At 39.4% G+C, this 17,816-nt stretch overlaps 1 protein-coding gene across 2 annotated transcripts in view; it reads left to right on the top strand.

Annotated features, from left to right (window-relative positions):
- Positions 1 to 16,474, top strand: part of LOC105925712 (Rac/Cdc42 guanine nucleotide exchange factor (GEF) 6) — a 55,021-nt gene extending 38,547 nt beyond the window's left edge. The window contains exons 14-22 of one of the 2 annotated variants that reach the window (XM_036126969.1): positions 228 to 309; positions 912 to 1,027; positions 1,206 to 1,385; positions 6,016 to 6,036; positions 8,154 to 8,250; positions 10,015 to 10,101; positions 10,205 to 10,301; positions 10,548 to 10,602; positions 14,250 to 16,474. In XM_036126969.1, the coding sequence (XP_035982862.1) occupies positions 228 to 309; positions 912 to 1,027; positions 1,206 to 1,385; positions 6,016 to 6,036; positions 8,154 to 8,250; positions 10,015 to 10,101; positions 10,205 to 10,301; positions 10,548 to 10,602; positions 14,250 to 14,372 (858 nt within the window). In that variant the 3' untranslated portion in view covers positions 14,373 to 16,474. The remainder of the gene's footprint in view (positions 1 to 227; positions 310 to 911; positions 1,028 to 1,205; positions 1,386 to 6,015; positions 6,037 to 8,153; positions 8,251 to 10,014; positions 10,102 to 10,204; positions 10,302 to 10,547; positions 10,603 to 14,249) is intronic. The other variant, XM_036126970.1, reaches the window with a different exon arrangement.
- Positions 16,475 to 17,816: the final 1,342 nt, after the last annotated feature.

Raw genomic sequence — 17,816 nt, 5'->3', positions numbered from 1 at the left:
TCCTATAAGTGACACCAAATGAGTAAATAAATACTTCCATTTGTAAGGAAAGCTGCTTTTTCCTAACACGTCTGGCTCCATTTAAAGAAAAAAAAAAAAATGGGCTTTCCGACTGTATAAGGTGCATTGTGACAACAGTCAACCAAATACATATTTCCTTACTTTTGATGCAAAGTTTATTTTAGTTTGATCACAATTCTTCTTTTCTCTTCTTTTCTCCAATTCAGGGGAAGCTGCCGCTAACAGGCGCCACAGTAACGAGACAAGGAGAAGATGCTGAAAACGCTCATCATGGATTCGACATCACAGGTCTGCATCCGTTATACTGGGCAACAAAAAAACTAAAAAAAAAAACGTCCTACCACTGAGCTTCCAGGAGCTAGTCAGTAAAATATACAGATGTTGCAATGATTTCTAAACAATTTCAAAGCATTCACAGCTTTTCTGTGCCTCTGGATGCTGTATTAGGAGCTCTTTTTGGGGGGTCCCCAGCTGGTGTCGGTTCCCAGCTAGTGAAATCAAACTAATTGTTTCCTTTGTTTATACAAAAGATAAAAAAAAAAATAATTCCTGCAACATGAACCCAAAAAAAATGGTGCATTTTATCGTCAATGATCTCAAACGATCAGCGATTTTACAGAGATAACGGACTCCTACTCAACAGTTTGCAGCTTGTTTATAGCCAGAGTTTGCTTTGATGTTCATTTTCGATTCAGTCTTCTACGTCTGCCTCAAACACTAATGGCTTATTGTATCGTTCATTTTGGTTTTTTTTATGCTTCCTAAATCCCCATTCTCTTTTCGGTTGCGGTTGGTGTCAGCTGTCAGTCTAATTAATCGTGTCAGCGGCGCGTCTCACTTTCACCGAAAGAGCTCCGTTTCCATCATCTTCTTTTGTGAATTCTTCGCAGGAAGCATGATTGATCGCGTCGCGGTCTTCTGCAGCAGCGCTCAGGAGTTGCAAGAGTGGCTGGAGCACCTGCAGCCGTACGCCAAGTCAGGAAGTCCTGCAGCCAGCATTTCAAAGGTCAGGACACCCACTCACCCCGACGGACACGCTCGCTGTATAAAGTCAAAACAACACGTCAGAGCGATCCTCGCACCTTGTTCTAAGTGTTGATCCGAAAGATGACGAATGCTAGACCCCCACCCCCCCCCAATGTTCAGTGCTCAGGTGGGTCTCATACGTCTGCTTCGGTCTGCAGAGTGTAGACGTGAAGCCGGTGAGCGCAGTCGGCACCCCCACACACCTGCCCCATCTGGGTGGTCCGAGCGCCGTCAGCCGCGGTCCCCTGGAGCCGCCAAAGACCAGTAAGCCATGGACCCTCAGCTGCCTGCGCCCCGCGCCGCCTCTCAAGCCCTCCGCCGCGCTGGGCTACAAAGAGGTAGGAAGCTGCAGAGCTGCACAAACCCACACCCGTTTCTCACAATCAGTCACGCAGTGCAGTGGTAGTCAGAACCCGCAAGAAGTCCCCCTCCTCTACATGTCCACCGTCTCATCTCTAATTTGTCTCAGATTTATTCAGATTTTCGGATTGGAGGAGGGGAGGTCCTGTTTTTTTTTTTGTTTTGTTTTTTTGTTTCCAAATTTCCAGCTGATTCGGAATTAAAAGCCACCGTTTCTAATGAGTTTTTTACTCATGACTTCCATTTTAATTTTATCCAAACCTGTGTGCTCTTTCTGTTTGTTTTTCGCGGAAACGCTTCGAGAAACAAACCCGGTTGTCCCTGAAATGTGGCAGAAAGTGATCGTTGTTCCAGTAATGTCTGCATGGTCATTAAAAGTGTGACTGGCATTCGCGAGCGGTGAGTTCACCGGTGGTTCTGAGTTACCTGGTTTTGATGCAGGGTGATTCTCCGTGCGTGGAGCACGTGGGCGGTGGAAGCTTTCATAAGTCAGCACTTTCGGCTGAAAACTTTCAGTTATTACGCATTCCTACCACAGAATCAGCTTCTGAACATCCACGTCCTTGTGTGTATTTTTTTTTTTTATAAAGACGCTCCCACAGCTTTCTTTATATGCAAATTCTTTATACTATTAAACAACCTCAGTTTTTCTTTGTCGGAGTCGAGGCAAGCAGCAAGGCTTGCAGCTACCGCGGTGTTTCCATCTCCCCTACAAAGGTCGCCTCTGCAGTCTTCTGAGTGCGTTTATCTTTTCACTTCCCCCATCTATACTCTCTGAGTGTGTCAAAAAAAGTAGGCGCTTTGTGCAGCAGATAAAATAAAAACACAAACTTTTCCAAATTGTTTAAACTTTATGTGTATAAAACAGACCAAGTATTTGAAATGGTTGATTTTTCTTCTGCGTTCTGCTAATTGATCATTCAAATATACCGCCGACGACCTAATTAAAAACATTTGGATACGGGCAGCTGATGGCTCGGGGAGTTCGATCAACTATTAGTTGTACGCCTGGATTATTTTAATCCAGCCCGTATTTAGTGTAAAATTTCTTTCCACTTCTGATAGGATATCGAATGCTGTCAGATGTAGTTTTCAAACTTCATGTTTAATTAAAAAAAAGAGCACATGTCCTTTAGTAAAACCTCTGGAATAAAAAGTAAGGTTGTTAATCTATTATTAAAAAAACAAAACAATCAATTGAGCATCTGTTAAAACACGTGTTGCGATTAATCACGTTTCCATTCATCTTATAATAAAGATAATTTAAGTCATAAATGAAAGCTGCAGTAGGAAGCTATGAGAAAACTGAACTTTGCCTGAAAATTTGAGCAAGCACACCTTACAGGTCCCTCCCCCTCGCTCTCTGTTGTACCACAGCCCTCCCTCCACAGCTCCTCCCCCACAGTGGAGCCTGCTGAGCTGCTCCACTGGTCCCTTAGTTTGCGGGGGAGTTGTGCGATTGACAATAGTGATTGACATTGTACACAACCAATCAGAGCCGGACATTAGTCCTGGTCACAAACGGTTTAAGTTGGAAAACAATATGAAGTTTTCGCAGTCGGTGATAATTTGAGGAGCCATGTTATGCACTAGTGTTGCTCCACTTTCATGGCACCCGCCTGCTGCCACAGGTTCAGCTAGATTGGAGTTTAAATCAGTTTACTTTGCAGGCCAAAGATCATTTTATGGGATGTTGCCAAGAGGAAAATGAGCTACAAGCACACCCAACAATGCAGATGAGCTGATGGTGGCCATCAGGCCAACATCTCTGCATCAAAAGTCAACTCTTTAAACAGTTTTTTTGAAATATTAGCAATTTCTGAGTAACTTATTTGGGTTTTCTTAGCTGTAAGCTGCAATCATTTAAATTTGCATGAATAAAAGGCTGAAATATATTACGACATGCTTATTAATTCTACATTTTAATGGGTTTCACCTTTTGAATTGAGTTGCTGAAATAAACTAACTTTCCGATGAGCTCTTGACTTGTGTCGTAACATGCATGTAGATATGTGTAAACTTGTAAGCAGTAAGTAAGGAAAAGATGCAACCATAGCTGGTTCCTTGGTTTATTTGATTGTTTATATATTAAGTTTTTATATTTTACATTCTTTAAACTGTGGTAATCTGACATTTCTTGCACGCTAGCACAAAACGTTCCAGGGAACGTTGTGGTTTGGCCATCGTTTGAGGTCACATGAAGGGCTAAGTAGCAAATGCACAGAGGGGTTTCAGAGGACTTTGCAGGTTTTCTGCACAGTCATCACTTTTTCACTGCTGGTGTTTTCCAGCACAGCCCATCTAGTGTGGAGGTCTTATCTGTGCAGTCATTTTAACTCCTTGCATGTTTCGTTATTGTTTTGACGGTAATTTGCAACCTCAAAAGCCGCTGCGAGTCGGACAGAGCGAAAACTCAGCTAGCAGCAAACACATTCAGCGTGGGACTGACGGATTCGCTTGCCCCAGTTGTTTTGAAGCTGAAGAGTGTTATTGGAAATGTACATGCTTAATCTTAACTGATTATCAAATTTGCTCTGTGCATGCTAATTATATGCATTACAAATACCATACTAAGGTTAGCCACCTGACTTGTTTAAGTGGCAGGACCTTTATGCAATAATCCTTTGTACCTACTTTAAGCATTTTGAATGTAATTTTTAATATTCTGCAAGAAATTAGAAATGGCTAATTGTGACTCTACTACTTAAAGGTATATAGCCACGTTATATGCTTAGAAAAAGACGAAAAATGGTTTGATCATGATGTATAAATAAAAGTCAAATAACGTGGCTATGTACCTTTTAATAAAAACTCCAGACTTGCTATTGCTAACTCAGATTAGCTATTGAGCATTAATACTAAAATAATACAAATTGTTCAGGAATGGCGTTACATGTTTTCTTCATTATATGCCGGATTATACCAGATTTTAAGTGGATATTTGTCTATAGTGAGATTTTGTTATGCTTATGCTTAGCCCTATTCTCCCCTTTTGTTTAGATGCTTTTTTTTCTCTTGTTTTTATTTCATCTAATTTTGTATTGTTGGGCTAATTTAGTGATTCTCAAACATTTTGTATTGTGCCCTCCTGTGAAGAATTAATGAAAAAAATTCAGCCCCCCCATCCCTACAAAATGGATCAAAGATATATCTTTAATTGTTTTCTCTCCTAATGCATTGAAGTTGTCGCTCTGAAGATTACCCAGAATCCCTTTTACGTTTTGTAACAGCGGTTTCTAACAACTGGAATTTTTTCAACAGTGCCACATTTTCAATACTACATAATATTAACAACAGTATAAAAATGTTTAGTCAGACACACCTGCAGTCAAAACTAAGGATAAAATACAAAAATGTTCACGCCTTGCGGACCCACTACGTTCTCTATCTGGTAAGACGGCACATGGGATTTTAAGATAGCCGTGAATGTCATTGTGAATAAAATATAGAGACCTAAAATAGACAAGCTGATAAAATGACAAAAATAATATCAAGCCATTATTATTAAAGACAAACTACAGTTACATTAAGTTTTATACTCTTTCTTTTTATTGATATTATCCGTCCACATACATTCTTAGTTACGTTACCTAATGCAGTAAAGCCGTTTCTCTGCGGATTACCCAGAATCCCCTGCCACTCATACTACTGGCTGCAAGTACAGACCAAACAGCAGGTGGTGCTGTTTTCCAATTTAGCAGGCTATACCTATAATGTCCTCACAGACCTTTTTAACTTGTAACACCTACATGGCAGGCCTTGCTGTTATACCTGCATGCGCCCCCTAGAGGACGTGCCTTGCTATTTGAGAACCACCGTGCTAGTTGTATATGGAAAGTGCTTTATAAATAGAGATTGATTGATTGGACTGGGAACTCAAAAACAGTTCACACAACACAGAGGGAAACATGAGCACGTCTCAACTTCTAAAAATGTGTTGCCAGCATCAAATTTGAAGCACTATAACAACATAACTAATAATCCAGCAGTCTTCGGATGTATTTTATCACTTCTATGCTGACGATATTCAACTCCAATGTTCCTTTAAGCCAACGGAATATTTAAATTTATCCTCCTTGATAAACTTATTATGATAAGACGGAAAGCCCTAATTATTGCCCCTGAGAACAGAATAGCTGAAACCCCCAGATTGTGGAACAAGTTTCCTCCATCTTGGAGCCATCTTGATTCTGTTGATTCTTTTTTAAGAATCAGCCGGAGACTCATTTATTTAGGGTTTTTAACTAGTTTTATACTATAAATTATATTTGTGCTGTTATGTCTTTTGTGGTTTTTATGGTTGTTTTTATTGCAAAACACTGTGTGGTTTTTGACCTGTGAAAGGTGCTAAATAAATAACATTTCCTTTCTTGTCTTGTCTTTAATAATATCCAGGTAAATAGCGAGGTAAAATTATTTGGTTTTAGTTTTTTTTTTCTCATTTTTCTTGCTGAGATGTTAAGTTATTCATCCTGCTAAGACAAACAATAAGTGTGATCCAGTAAGGGTGTTTGAAATGTTCTCTCTCTCATCACACTCTTCACTCATTGTAATGTTTCATGCACATTTTTCCCCTTTTTTTCTCTTTTTCCGTTCTGCCTTCTTTAGAGGATGTCTTATATCATGAAGGTAAGGTTAGACATGTCTCTGTTTCTATGTGTGTGTGTGTGCTTGTGGTCTAAAAATGTGGGTAGGGGAGGTGGGTTGGGGGTTGCCTGTGTGCGAGTGTGTGCGCGTGTTGAGCTGACATTGCTTTGCTCTGTTTGCTTCAGTTATTCTTTCATTCTCACCTTGTTGGTTTCCTGTTTTCTGTTGCCCTGCAAGTTTTCTTTTCTCCCCAATTCCCTGCAAGAAGTCAGTCAGCCAGTATGATACCTTTTTTTTTTTTTTTTTCTTTTTCACCTTTTGAAATTATTTTCTGACGCATCATTGCAATAAAATTCCACCTGTGAAGCTACCTTTCTGGAAAGCTATGCTGGGTTTGTCCCTCAACGCTGGATTTTTTATTTTTTTTGGCACAGTCGATTAAGCGTACCTCCTATGTTGACATCATAGAATAAAGGATGTCATTTTTAGTGGCTTTCAAAAGAAAGGAAAGAAAATGCGGGAGCTGAGCTTTCCGTGCGTTAGTGTGTCGCAGGCTTCTATACGCCATAATCATGCAAATCATTTACCAAACAGACATATTAGTCATATTTACTCTTTAAAGATGAGATATGAGAGGGTCATGTGTGACCTTTTAAGTCATTTGTAAGGTGTGCATAACTGTGTATTTACAGGTGCATGTCAATATATTAGAATGGCCTTGAAAATGTTAATTCAACAATTCTCTTCAAAAAGTGAAACTCATAAGATAGCACAAATAGAATGACATGTATTAGTCTGAATGGAAATCCAAATGTTTCTGAGAAAATTAGAATATTACAGAAAACCCATAAAATAGGATTTATCTGGAAGGTTCCTCTTACAGAAAGAGATGAAAGACTGCAAAAAAAGCAAGCGCTGTATCCAAGCATGGGGAAAGTTGAGCGTAAATGAAAAAGTAGCAGAAGGAAAGGGGATAGCTGCAGCCTTAAGGGAGTTGTGAAGCAGCGCTCGTTTTAACATTAGCCGGAGATAGAGGTGTGCAATGAAGTGAGTTCTTAAAGAGACGCGCCACACTGACGCTGCAACAGGAGCATTCTTTGTGTTCAGCAACCCCTGAATCACAAAAGATGTAATCTATCTTGGTCAAGCACCTTAACATAGAGGCTTAAACAATACAAAAGAGCCCAGACCGGTTGAGTGTGTGTACTAGTGTGTACTATTAATTTAATTTATGTAACACAAAAACATTAAATTTAACAAACCTTTGACCTAAAATCAGTCTGGGTGTAATGAATTTGCGTTTCATATAAATTTTGTTTTATTCGATCATATCTTCATTCAGAGAAGAGCATTCGATGGTGAAGCCCCGATAAATGCACTTTTTCTTGTTTTTGAACAGGAAAAGATTAGTTTTGAACCAGTTTTCAATATTTCCAAATGATGCTGCATGGCCCCTATGCTGACGGCATGGGGCAAACTGCTAAACGAAAACAACTATGACAGTAGGATCCCCATCCTCCGTGCTCTACTCTTGGGCGTCGGCACTGGCACATCACGCAATGACTAAACATTTTTTTTTTGTGAATTTATTCATCACACCTCCGCTTCTCGCGTGTTTCACAGAGGAAACCGTTTTTACGACTGGCTTTCAAAATAATTGAAAAAAAAAAAAGCAAAAAACAAACACAGCAGAAAGGCAAAACCCGTTCATTCATAAAACCACATCTTTGCGATGTGATCATTTCTTAAAAAAGATCAAATCATGAAATTTCATTTTGAGGCATTTTCCGAAGACTTTAGAGCTGAAACTTTGCCAGTTAAGTCAGTTTCACTTTGCTGCAACTGTTGTCCGTGACAAAAGATATTTTAAGTGCATATTTCTAAGAAAAATACATGATATAACCTTTTAAAAACCATTTCAAGCAGGCTGTATTTAACTTTGGAGACATTTTTCCTGCCAGTTTGGTCTCGGTTATCTCATGCTTGCTGCCTTGTTTGTTGACGGTTCTTTTGTTTCTTCACTGTGTGTACGTTTGGGATGCCAATCCCCATGAGCTTGCATTCTGTTTTGACCGAAGCCTCCCGTTTTCAGCTGTGTGTAGAGCCCGGATGTTTGCGTTTACTGAGATTCACTGAGTTTCTTGCTTGTGCTCCCTCAGGACTCCAGTAAGAGCCCACGGCCAATGAAAAAGTTCCTGCCAGGCAACAGGAAGAAAGAGCGCAAGGCCTCTGATGATGAGATCCAGATAAGAAAAAGTAAGGGTTTACGCCCTAATAAATCCTGCTCTCCTGGTTCAACTACTACTAAACTTTCTTAAAACAGTTTAAAGCCGGATTTTGCATTGGGTCTTTTAAAAACGTGCAGATTATTATGTTATGCATCAGTTTGCAGTTTGTCCAAATGCAGCATTTGCAACCTGTACTTTGCCAGCATATTTACATCTGTTTAGCTCTCCACTGTTTGTTTTGCTGTTATAAATTGGACCTTAGACCATCCAAACTCCTAATAATTCTGACGTGGTTCACAGATTACCTTGCTTTGATTGTGGAAAAACTTGAAATCAATCTTGATTTCCTGAAATTCCACATGAAGGCAACGTCTTTGACTGCAGACACTTTTAAAGAACTACAAAGTTGTTGCTCCTCCTCAATAAAATTCTGATCCTATTTTAACCCATTAGCTAAAAAAAAGGTTCTGTTCCATAAATGAAACACAACATATTTGGTGCTATTTTAGCTTTAATTGGCTGTAGGGTTGTTTGAGAGCAAAGAAGGACCGGCAGCATGCATTAAGCTTCATCCCTATGCTCGACTCTGATGTACCTGCAAACCCAAAGCTGGTCTCATTTCCCGCCTGCAGCCGGCTCTGCACAGCAGGAAGGGAAAATGTGGTAAATACTTGATTTAATAAATGCATTTTGATGGATCCATCCACGCTGTCATGAACCCACTGATCTAAACATGTTTGGTTACTGTGAAAAAGACGCTACTTGACTGAAGCACCTTGTAATGTAATTCCCTTCTTGGTGTTGCAGAGTATATGATGATTTGGTTCTGAAGTTTAATTATCGAATCAGAGAAAATTAACATTGGAGTAAATAGTGGTATTGTGGGATTAAAATAACAAAAAAAGCAATAACTTTAAATTGTACTGGGGTAGGATTTAATGAGTTTATACTTCTTCCTACCCCATTTTGAACATCATTATAATCCTTTATGCGGTGAATCGTGTTAAATATCCGTTGATTATACAAGTCATTTTATTTTTCTGTGTCATTTACTCTCATTTTCCAATCCTGTTCAAAATGAACTCATTAGACTAAACTGAAATGTAAATTAAATTGCCGTTTGACTGCTCATTTAAAGAATTATTTAGACTGGAAAACGTATTTGCAAAAACAAAGCAATATATCATGTTTTTGATAAAACATCATTCCCGTTGAGCAATGATCAAGCCATACAGGGGCTTTTGGTGTTCACTGAGGGCATTTACAAGGTCAGCATCGACACATCAGACTAGTTTTCAGGGACCATTGATTAGAAACATCAGTCATAGATCATATTTACATTTTTTGTACCTATATTTCTGTATTAAAACCGCTTAAACCATTTAAATGTTGTAAGTTTTTTTCACAGGCATATTATTTTACTAGTCCGTGCGTCCAATTAACGTTCCCTTGTTGATCACATTCATCATGGCAAAACCTATTGGTTAACCCACTGAGCAGCTTATTTCTTCGTTAGAAACAGTAAAGATGATTGCAGATGTTTAATCATTACCTTAAATTGGTCTTGTGGAATAAAGACAATGCTGTATTTGATAAATCAAATACAATATGTCCATGGTAGGTAGCATCAACTGTTGGATGAGCTAATAGTTTTAGTAATACATCGAAACCCTTCTTTACACAATAAACCGGAGTCATGCACCCAGCCGATCGATATTCTGTTTCCTACTGAAGCTGAACTGAAAGGCAAATCATCTTTCTTTTAAAACGACACACTGTCATATTTTCATAGGCACAGTTGCTCTGGAGGAGGATGCTCAGATACTTCGGGTGATTGAGGCTTATTGCACAGGAGCCAGTCTGCACCAGACCGCCTCAGGTGTGTGATTAATTGCAGGATCACAGGGAGACAAATTAAAAAATAATGTTTGGTCTTAAACAAAGCCATCAGCCAAGCTCACCTGTTCACTTTTGTCCGGCAGTGCGGAAAGAGTGTGTCCCCCAGGTGCTTCTGCCTGAAGAAGAGAAGATCATCGTGGAGGAGATTAAAAGCAATGGACAGACAGTAACTGAGGAAAAGTAAGCATGAAGAATAGGCTTTGCTGGCTTTACTAATGAGTTTTGGGAATATCGCAGCATAAATCCTCTCATGTAATTGGATTCACAAATTTGATATTCCTCCTATATAGACGGAACTACCTTCATATACAAATAAATAAAATGGACTGTGTAGGTTCCTATAACAAGGAGTAAACTTAATGACTATATAAAGTATTCTTGATATCTTGTGGTATGAAATAAATGCTTTTATACTTTAACTTGTAGGAGCCTGGTTGATGCAGTTTATGCTCTAAAGGACGAGGTTCACGAGTTAAAAAAGGTAAGTTGGAATGCTTTTAATAACATGTTGAAATATGGATTAAAGCAAGATGCTGAGTGGTATTAACATAAATTCTAATTACTTGATTGGGAGAATATTTAAACTTTCTGCATTTGACAATGTTATGCTGAATTAGGGATGCATTTCTTTAAAATAGGTCATTTTTGCAGAAATTATGCAGTTTGCTCATCAAAACTATTTATATTTTGACATATCCATCATCATATTTGTTTAAATTTTCTTCACCAGCGTGGAAATCTAAAATATTATTTTTAATGTATGAATAAATGCAATTTAATTAGTTACCATTTGGTAGTTGGATTATGCTGCAGAATTTGCTACAATACAGGAAGAAAACATTTGTCATGTGACCTACTTCTGTTACAGTTATTGGCTAAATGGTATGGACTCAGAAACATTATGACATCAATGTCACCTTATTACATTATTGGTTTTATTACCTTTTTAATGTAGTAAAAATTACTATTTTTATTAACATTAGTTTTACAATTACTTTGTAAATAAGGTTATTGAAGCAGCATTATATAGAGAAATTAGGGGAACCCAATCTTCACACTAAATGTAAGTAATTGTAAGATGGCAGAAATGGGATTTTTGTTTTTCTTGGCTTTTCCCTGACTTGCTGGTAACTAACAAGTCATGACTGTTAGTTGGGGCGGGTAAGATGCTTACTGCTTATTTATTCTCAACAGAACCCACATTAAAATATTCAAACTAACACTTTAAGAGTTGAAGGAGAGGTGAAAAGTGCATGAAATTAGATTTTAGGTTTAAGTTCTAAGTTGGTTCCATCAAAAAAATAAAAAAAATAAATTCCACAGCCAATGAGCTCCCTTCATGTTACCGGTTTCCATCAGCTGAAATGCCTCTTCTGGTAAATAGTTTCTAACCCCCTATCGTTCCCGTTTGTTGATACCTAAACAAGAGGAAGAAGAGAGACTTATGATCTCATGATCTTCCCACTGCTTTGACCAGTTTTCACCTCCAGCTTCTCGGCACTGGACCCAGTTTGTTGGCAGTCGAAACAGCTGGTGGTAAACTCAGATTTGTCTCTAAACCAGCGCTGAAACCGCTTTTGTGGAAACCCCCCTGTGTGAAGGCAACAGGATGTTGGTCTATCACTCATATGTTTTGTCTGCCTTATATAGAGTAAACTTTATAAAATTAAACGTCCTAAATTAGACCTCTGGATCTCACCTTGGACTCTGTGGTGTCATTGGCCGTTTTCTGTGGTGTAGTTTGTTGGATCAGCTGCTTATGTACAGCTGACGCCCAGCGGTTAGAGGAGCTCATCGGGAAGGCCGACTCTGTCCTTTTATGCCCCCTCGACACCATGCAGAAAGACGCTCTCAAAAATAACATCACTGTAGAGCAATGTCTCCCTCTCCGTGCATGTAGCTCCTTTGGTGACAGACCGCTGCGTCCTAAATGCACAAAGAAGCGTTATCGCAGATCCTTCCTCCCAGCAGCTGATAGACTTTGTAACTCAATGTGTTCACATTCTTGCTGTAATTTTCAGTTTTGACATTTCTTGCAAATCCTCATTTTTTTTTATGCATAAGTATACATGCAGTGAATTAAAAAAAAAAGTAAAGTTTGCGGTTGCAACAATTTTGCTTTTGTTCACTCTATCTTCTTTAGTCAATACAGCCAGGCTTAACAGAACCAACTTAGTGCATTACTTGCGTCTTTAACATTTAAACTTTTCGGTATGATTTATTTATTTTTTTTTAAATAACAAAATGCATTTGAGGATTTCTCTGAGAATCTCTTTCATCAGTAAATTAAACAATGTCCACATTTAGCCGGATATCTGGGAAAGCAAAGTAAATTTTATGCGTTTTGGCCTTTCGTTCACACCAAAACTCAGTTTTAAATCACTGAAAACGATTATTTCTGAAAACCCCAGCCTAAGTTGAGATTTAAGAAAACTCAGTTTTTGTGTCTGCGTGTGTGACTTTTAGAGTAATGTGCATCATTGTCTGCGACAAATAATGGGGCGCTGGCGTCACATGTGCGGCCGTTGGTAAAGACCTGGTCATGCAGTGGAGGAAAAATTAACGCTATCAGACAGGTGCTGATTTTTATTTTGGCGTTACAATTGACTGTTCACTCGCCTAATCTAGGGCTGGACGATATAGGAAAAAAAAACATATTGATAAAATAGAAACCCTATTGATCGATATCGATCAACAAATTTAAAGCATATATTTTAAGTGCAGCCCTGGTCATTTTATGCTGTTATTCAGCGACTTATTTTTAGATACAGAACACACAAACAACCTTTTATTCAACCAAGTTTTTACCAAAACTGCAAGTTTTAAAAAAAAGAATAAGAGAACTGGTGCGCTGTGAACTCTTTCAAGAGGGCGGAGCTTGGTTCCTGGGTCTGCGTTGTGATTGGTTGGCAGGATGTAATGACTGTAATATTAATCTACATGGCTAAAATGCAAAAGGAAGGAAAACTGTTCTTCTATTGAACTTTTTATTGACCCCCTTTTTTTTCTATCATTGATATACATCTATTGATATGTTATTGAATTATCGTCCAGCCCTAGTCTTTGTGGTACTCTCCCCTCCATGCATCTGGTATGTTTACAACAGCTTTTCAAAAACTTTTCTGAAATCAATCCTGTATTTACAACATTATTTTTAAAAATGATGTGGGGGGAAATACTTGTTTTTTTAATTTAATTTTATTACAAAGACCGGGCTACACATGTACAAGACCAAAGAAGATTGAAAATTATCTTGTGATGACAGCAACCATCAAACAATTTGTCATCACCTCACTGACAAATTACCACAAAGCGAGTCCTAAATTTAATACCGGATGTGTTCGCATGTGAAGAATTTTTTTTGTCCTGTTTGTCTCCCACATTCATCAGTCGTGACTTGATGAACAAAGTCATTTCAGAAAACAAATTCCAACGTTCGCCATTTATTCCTTACGTCAGTTTCTTAGTTAAGTTCTGCGGTTTAATTAATTTGCTACCTTACAATTTTAAGGCTTGCAACTAGAATTGTGTCTGGATGTTGCTTTATCTGAAACCCTACCACTGTAGTGTATGTTTAGGGTCTTTGTCCTGCTGGATCAAGAACCACCACCCCAATTTGAGGTCTTTTGTAGCTTTTAACAGGTTTTCATCCATAAATTTCCTACATTAAGCTTCGTCCATCTTCCCATTAAGACTCACTAGCTCCCCTGCTTCCCCTGAAGAAACTCAACCCCACACCATGATGGTGTTATTCACACTGAGACTAAATTAAACTCTATTTACTAATTAGTTGCCGTCTCATTGCTGTTGCCATTTACTTGGTGGTATCATGGCTGAATAAAAATCCATGCCATATCGTCAAACTTTTATCTCAGACAACATCTTGAAAACCACTTACTTGCCTTCTGCTTCATACCTACGCAGGACTTTGTGTTGATCCGTCGCGTAAAACTCAATAACATGACTTAATGTGTTTGCTTATAACGTGAGAAAATGTGGAATAGTTGCAGTTGCAGGCCACTTTAAACAACGATCAAAACAATTATCCTTATTCGTCTCTAAGGAGTGGCCGCCACTTTCCGTTCACCCGACCGTCGGTGATGTCGTTGTTCCCTCAATGTCTTACAGGAGAACAAGTGGATGAAGCAGTTTCTGGAGGAGGAGCAGAAGTCTCGCAAAGAGCTGGAAAGATTGGTGAGAAAGCTGAGCAAGCAGAAGAACGACTGCGGCTGGGACGACGGCGGCCATTAAAGCAGTCGGGCCCCCGTCCTCACGCCACACCTCTCTGAGGCTGGTTACCTGCAGGGGCCCATTCACAGGAGCGGACTCGCAGCGGGGGGAGGTGGGTGGGGGACATTTTTGTGTGTTTATGCGTTTTTTTTTTTTTTTTGTATGCGTGTCTTCCGTCTTCACATTTCAATCACGCATAAAGATGGACTGTGCCGACGATACTTGGACCTTCCTCGCCTCCATCCTGAAGCCTGATTTGACAGCACCATAGAATCGGATCCGTCTTCCTGGTCCAGTTTTTACTAGGAGAGCCAAATGCGCACGCGTGCTCCTGAACAGCCTGGCTAATCTTCTATGTTTCAAGCAATCTTTGACTGCAAGATCCACCCAGCTAAGGGAGCAATTTTGGAAAAGGACGATAGAAACGAGCTCTCTCCCTTCTTTTGCTGTTGTGGGAATAGAAAAGGAGTAAAAAAAAAAGCCATCAAGTCTTCTGCTTCTCTTACCTGAACTTCTTTTAAAACAGGACTGATGATGTTCAAATCATGTTATATTTTATTACCATAGGGCTTCCTTGATGAAAAAAAACAAAAAAAAAAGAGTCGGCCTGTTGTGGTTTCATGAATGCACAGGATGTTTTTCTAATTCATGTCCAGGGGATTTTATAGGCAAGTCAGACAGAGGACTATCAAGCTCAATTCAGTCTCCAAAATGCAGCTGTATACTGTTTATTTAAAAACTGCATGGATGTACAGTGTTTCTACATTACGAATTCTGCATCAGAAATGCGATAATCAATATATACTCAGACATATATACTCCAAAGCAATGCATCTGCATAATGAAATAGGAAAGACTTAACTCTGTGCTATTTGTTATTATAAGAGTAGACAAAGAGGTGACCCTTACTAAAATATATACGAGAATCATTTTTAAAATATTGAGCACATAACCTTTTTGTTTTGAGTTTTTGAAGTATAGTCCATATTTATTGCTAACCCAAGCATTTAAAATGTGGTGTAAGCCTTATGAATGCAGTTTTGCAAGGGAAACCCTGACATGTTTTGTACGGCGTAAAGAGGAAAAAGACAATAAGTAATCTTGTTTGCTTTGAGATTTCCGTGTGGGAACAGTGGAAATAAACAGATGTTGGTGTGGAGTAGAGTTAACATATTTTTAAGTGCCTCCCGAAGGGGTCCGAAAACCAAAAAACAGAGTTTAAGACTGACTGGGACTAAATACCTGAAATCTTTCTTTTTTTTTTTTTTTTTTTGCTGGGTTTGAAAACAAAACGGCGCTTTCCTTTCTATTTATGGCCGTGGCCTCTTTCTGAGGGACGGACCGCGGTACATTTCCTGACGGGGACGAGCGCGTGCACTGTCAACTCTGTTGTGTAGCGTCGCCGCACTGCACAGAAACAGCGAATGTAACTGAAATGCAATAAGTGACTGCTTTACTGACAAACTTCTGGGTAAAACCCAGCGGCAATCGGTCAGATTTAAAGAACCTGCAAGAACCTTACTACCCACCAGACAGGGTTGTTCAGCTATTGCTCTGTCTGGCCTTCTATTTGCCTTGGTAAAGTATAATTTCTTGGTTTAAAAGGTTGTTGTTTTTTTTTCCCCCCTCCACAAATGACTCGAACTGTTGAATTTATGAAACAGCTGCTGTGTGGAAGTGCTGTTTTGTTTTTATTATTATTTTTTATTTTGCTCGCACCTCTGCGCAGAAACTTCACAGCACTGTGTAGCTTTTGATGCCGCTGGTCCTTCTGCAGAGGTGTAAGTTTCAAGCTGAAAGGCGCCTCCTCGGTTCACCGGCTCCAAACGTCGGACCCTTTTCAGCATCGACGCTGCAGACGTGGAACCACCCCGACGACTGTTTCCATTTAGCACCACACACTGTAACTCAAAACTCCCAATAGCTTCTGTGAGCACTTACGGTGGGGAAAATGTTCATCTGAAATGATTATATTTCCACACCACTGTGTTTTTGTTTTTGTTTTTTTTTTAACGCTTGTTCTATGCAATTATTGTTGCAAGTCTGTTATCCTATTTTTTTTTTCTAGACATCCTGTACTGTATGCTTGGTTTGATTGTTCTTTTATTAAAAGTTTAATATAACAAGTGGCGTTTTGGTTTGAGAATCAGTTCTAACCTTGAGAGCGACGGAAAAGGGTTTCCTTCATTTCTTCATTCATGCTGGAAACCCAAAAAAATATGGCGGGCCGGCTGGCTTTTCCGCGCCACGCTCATCACATGTGCGGCACAGGAATTCGTAGGTTGCTCAGCTTTGCATTCAGGAAACCCTTTACACGGTGGAAGGAGTGACTAGGGTGCATGGCATTCTGTAAGAGTGGGCTGCCTCTGCGCCCGCACACAGAGATTCACACTTTCCATCCTGCTGTACTGCGGCATGTAAAAGCACGTTTTACATAGCATTTTTGAGCATCACGCGTCTTCTGTAAATTACTCAAGTACTACTTTTAGTGTTGAACCTTGGCTGTATATTTGTGCGTGTATATATATAGGGAAAGATTAACAGTCATTATTTCACATGAAGGAGTAGTCTGAAGCTAATTTTGAAACCCAAAAGGCCATTACATGTCTGAGTCAGTCCAGTCATCACATTTATTTAACTTTTGATACCGCTTCTTCCGATCCTGAACATTATGTAACGCCAAAAACTGACTAAAGATGCTTTTTGTGTGCTTTCTCACAGATGGAAGAACCATTTTTATGTGCAGTGTAGAAATAAATGCTGACCCCAGTTTATTAAAGTACGACAGGAAAAATCCACTGAAGCCGGCCGTGGCTGCTCTGGAAATCGGCAACAGAAAACATGTTTGTAGCGCCGCTGACGTAACTTTAAAAACTAAAAGTAAATGTTCCCCCAAAGGCCGTGCCGCCCTGGTCAGAGAGCCTTCTAGACTATAAGAAAATCAGTGCTTTGGGAACATGGAAAGCCTGAAATGGGAGGTAAACCTTTCAGGGAAATGATGGCAATATGGCTGGCAGGAGGACAGTGAGGGGAGCTAAGAGGGTCTTTGGTGTATTTCTGCTCTTTGTCCTGAATCTGCTTCAGATCCTCTGCAGGAACAGGTCTGGATGTTCTCTAAGGACTCTTCAGACTCTCTGCACCAACTTTTATAAAACTGCTTCCATCTAGCAAACACCAAAAGCGGACCATCCAGACTCTTATTTTGTTTTCTTTTCCACTGTTCAAATACGCTCCGTGTTCACTCCTACTAGTATATCCTTGAAATTAGCATAAATCGATTAGATTTGGAAGGTTACAGAGTGAAACGATAAACCTAAATTTAGCTCCTCATTAAAGAGAAACCATGATGGCTAAAAGAGATCATCTTATTAAATTTCTAAAGATAATCGCCAGGATGCATGTCAAGCTGCTGTTGGTTAACCTAGAAAAGTAAAACCACAGCGTTTCAGTCTGAGCAAGAGGAAA

This window comes from Fundulus heteroclitus, chromosome 23 (assembly GCF_011125445.2).
Source record: "Fundulus heteroclitus isolate FHET01 chromosome 23, MU-UCD_Fhet_4.1, whole genome shotgun sequence".
NCBI classification, from domain to species: Eukaryota; Metazoa; Chordata; class Actinopteri; order Cyprinodontiformes; family Fundulidae; genus Fundulus; species Fundulus heteroclitus.
Note: the sequence above shows the minus strand (reverse complement) of the source record. Positions and strands in the feature narration are given on the sequence as shown.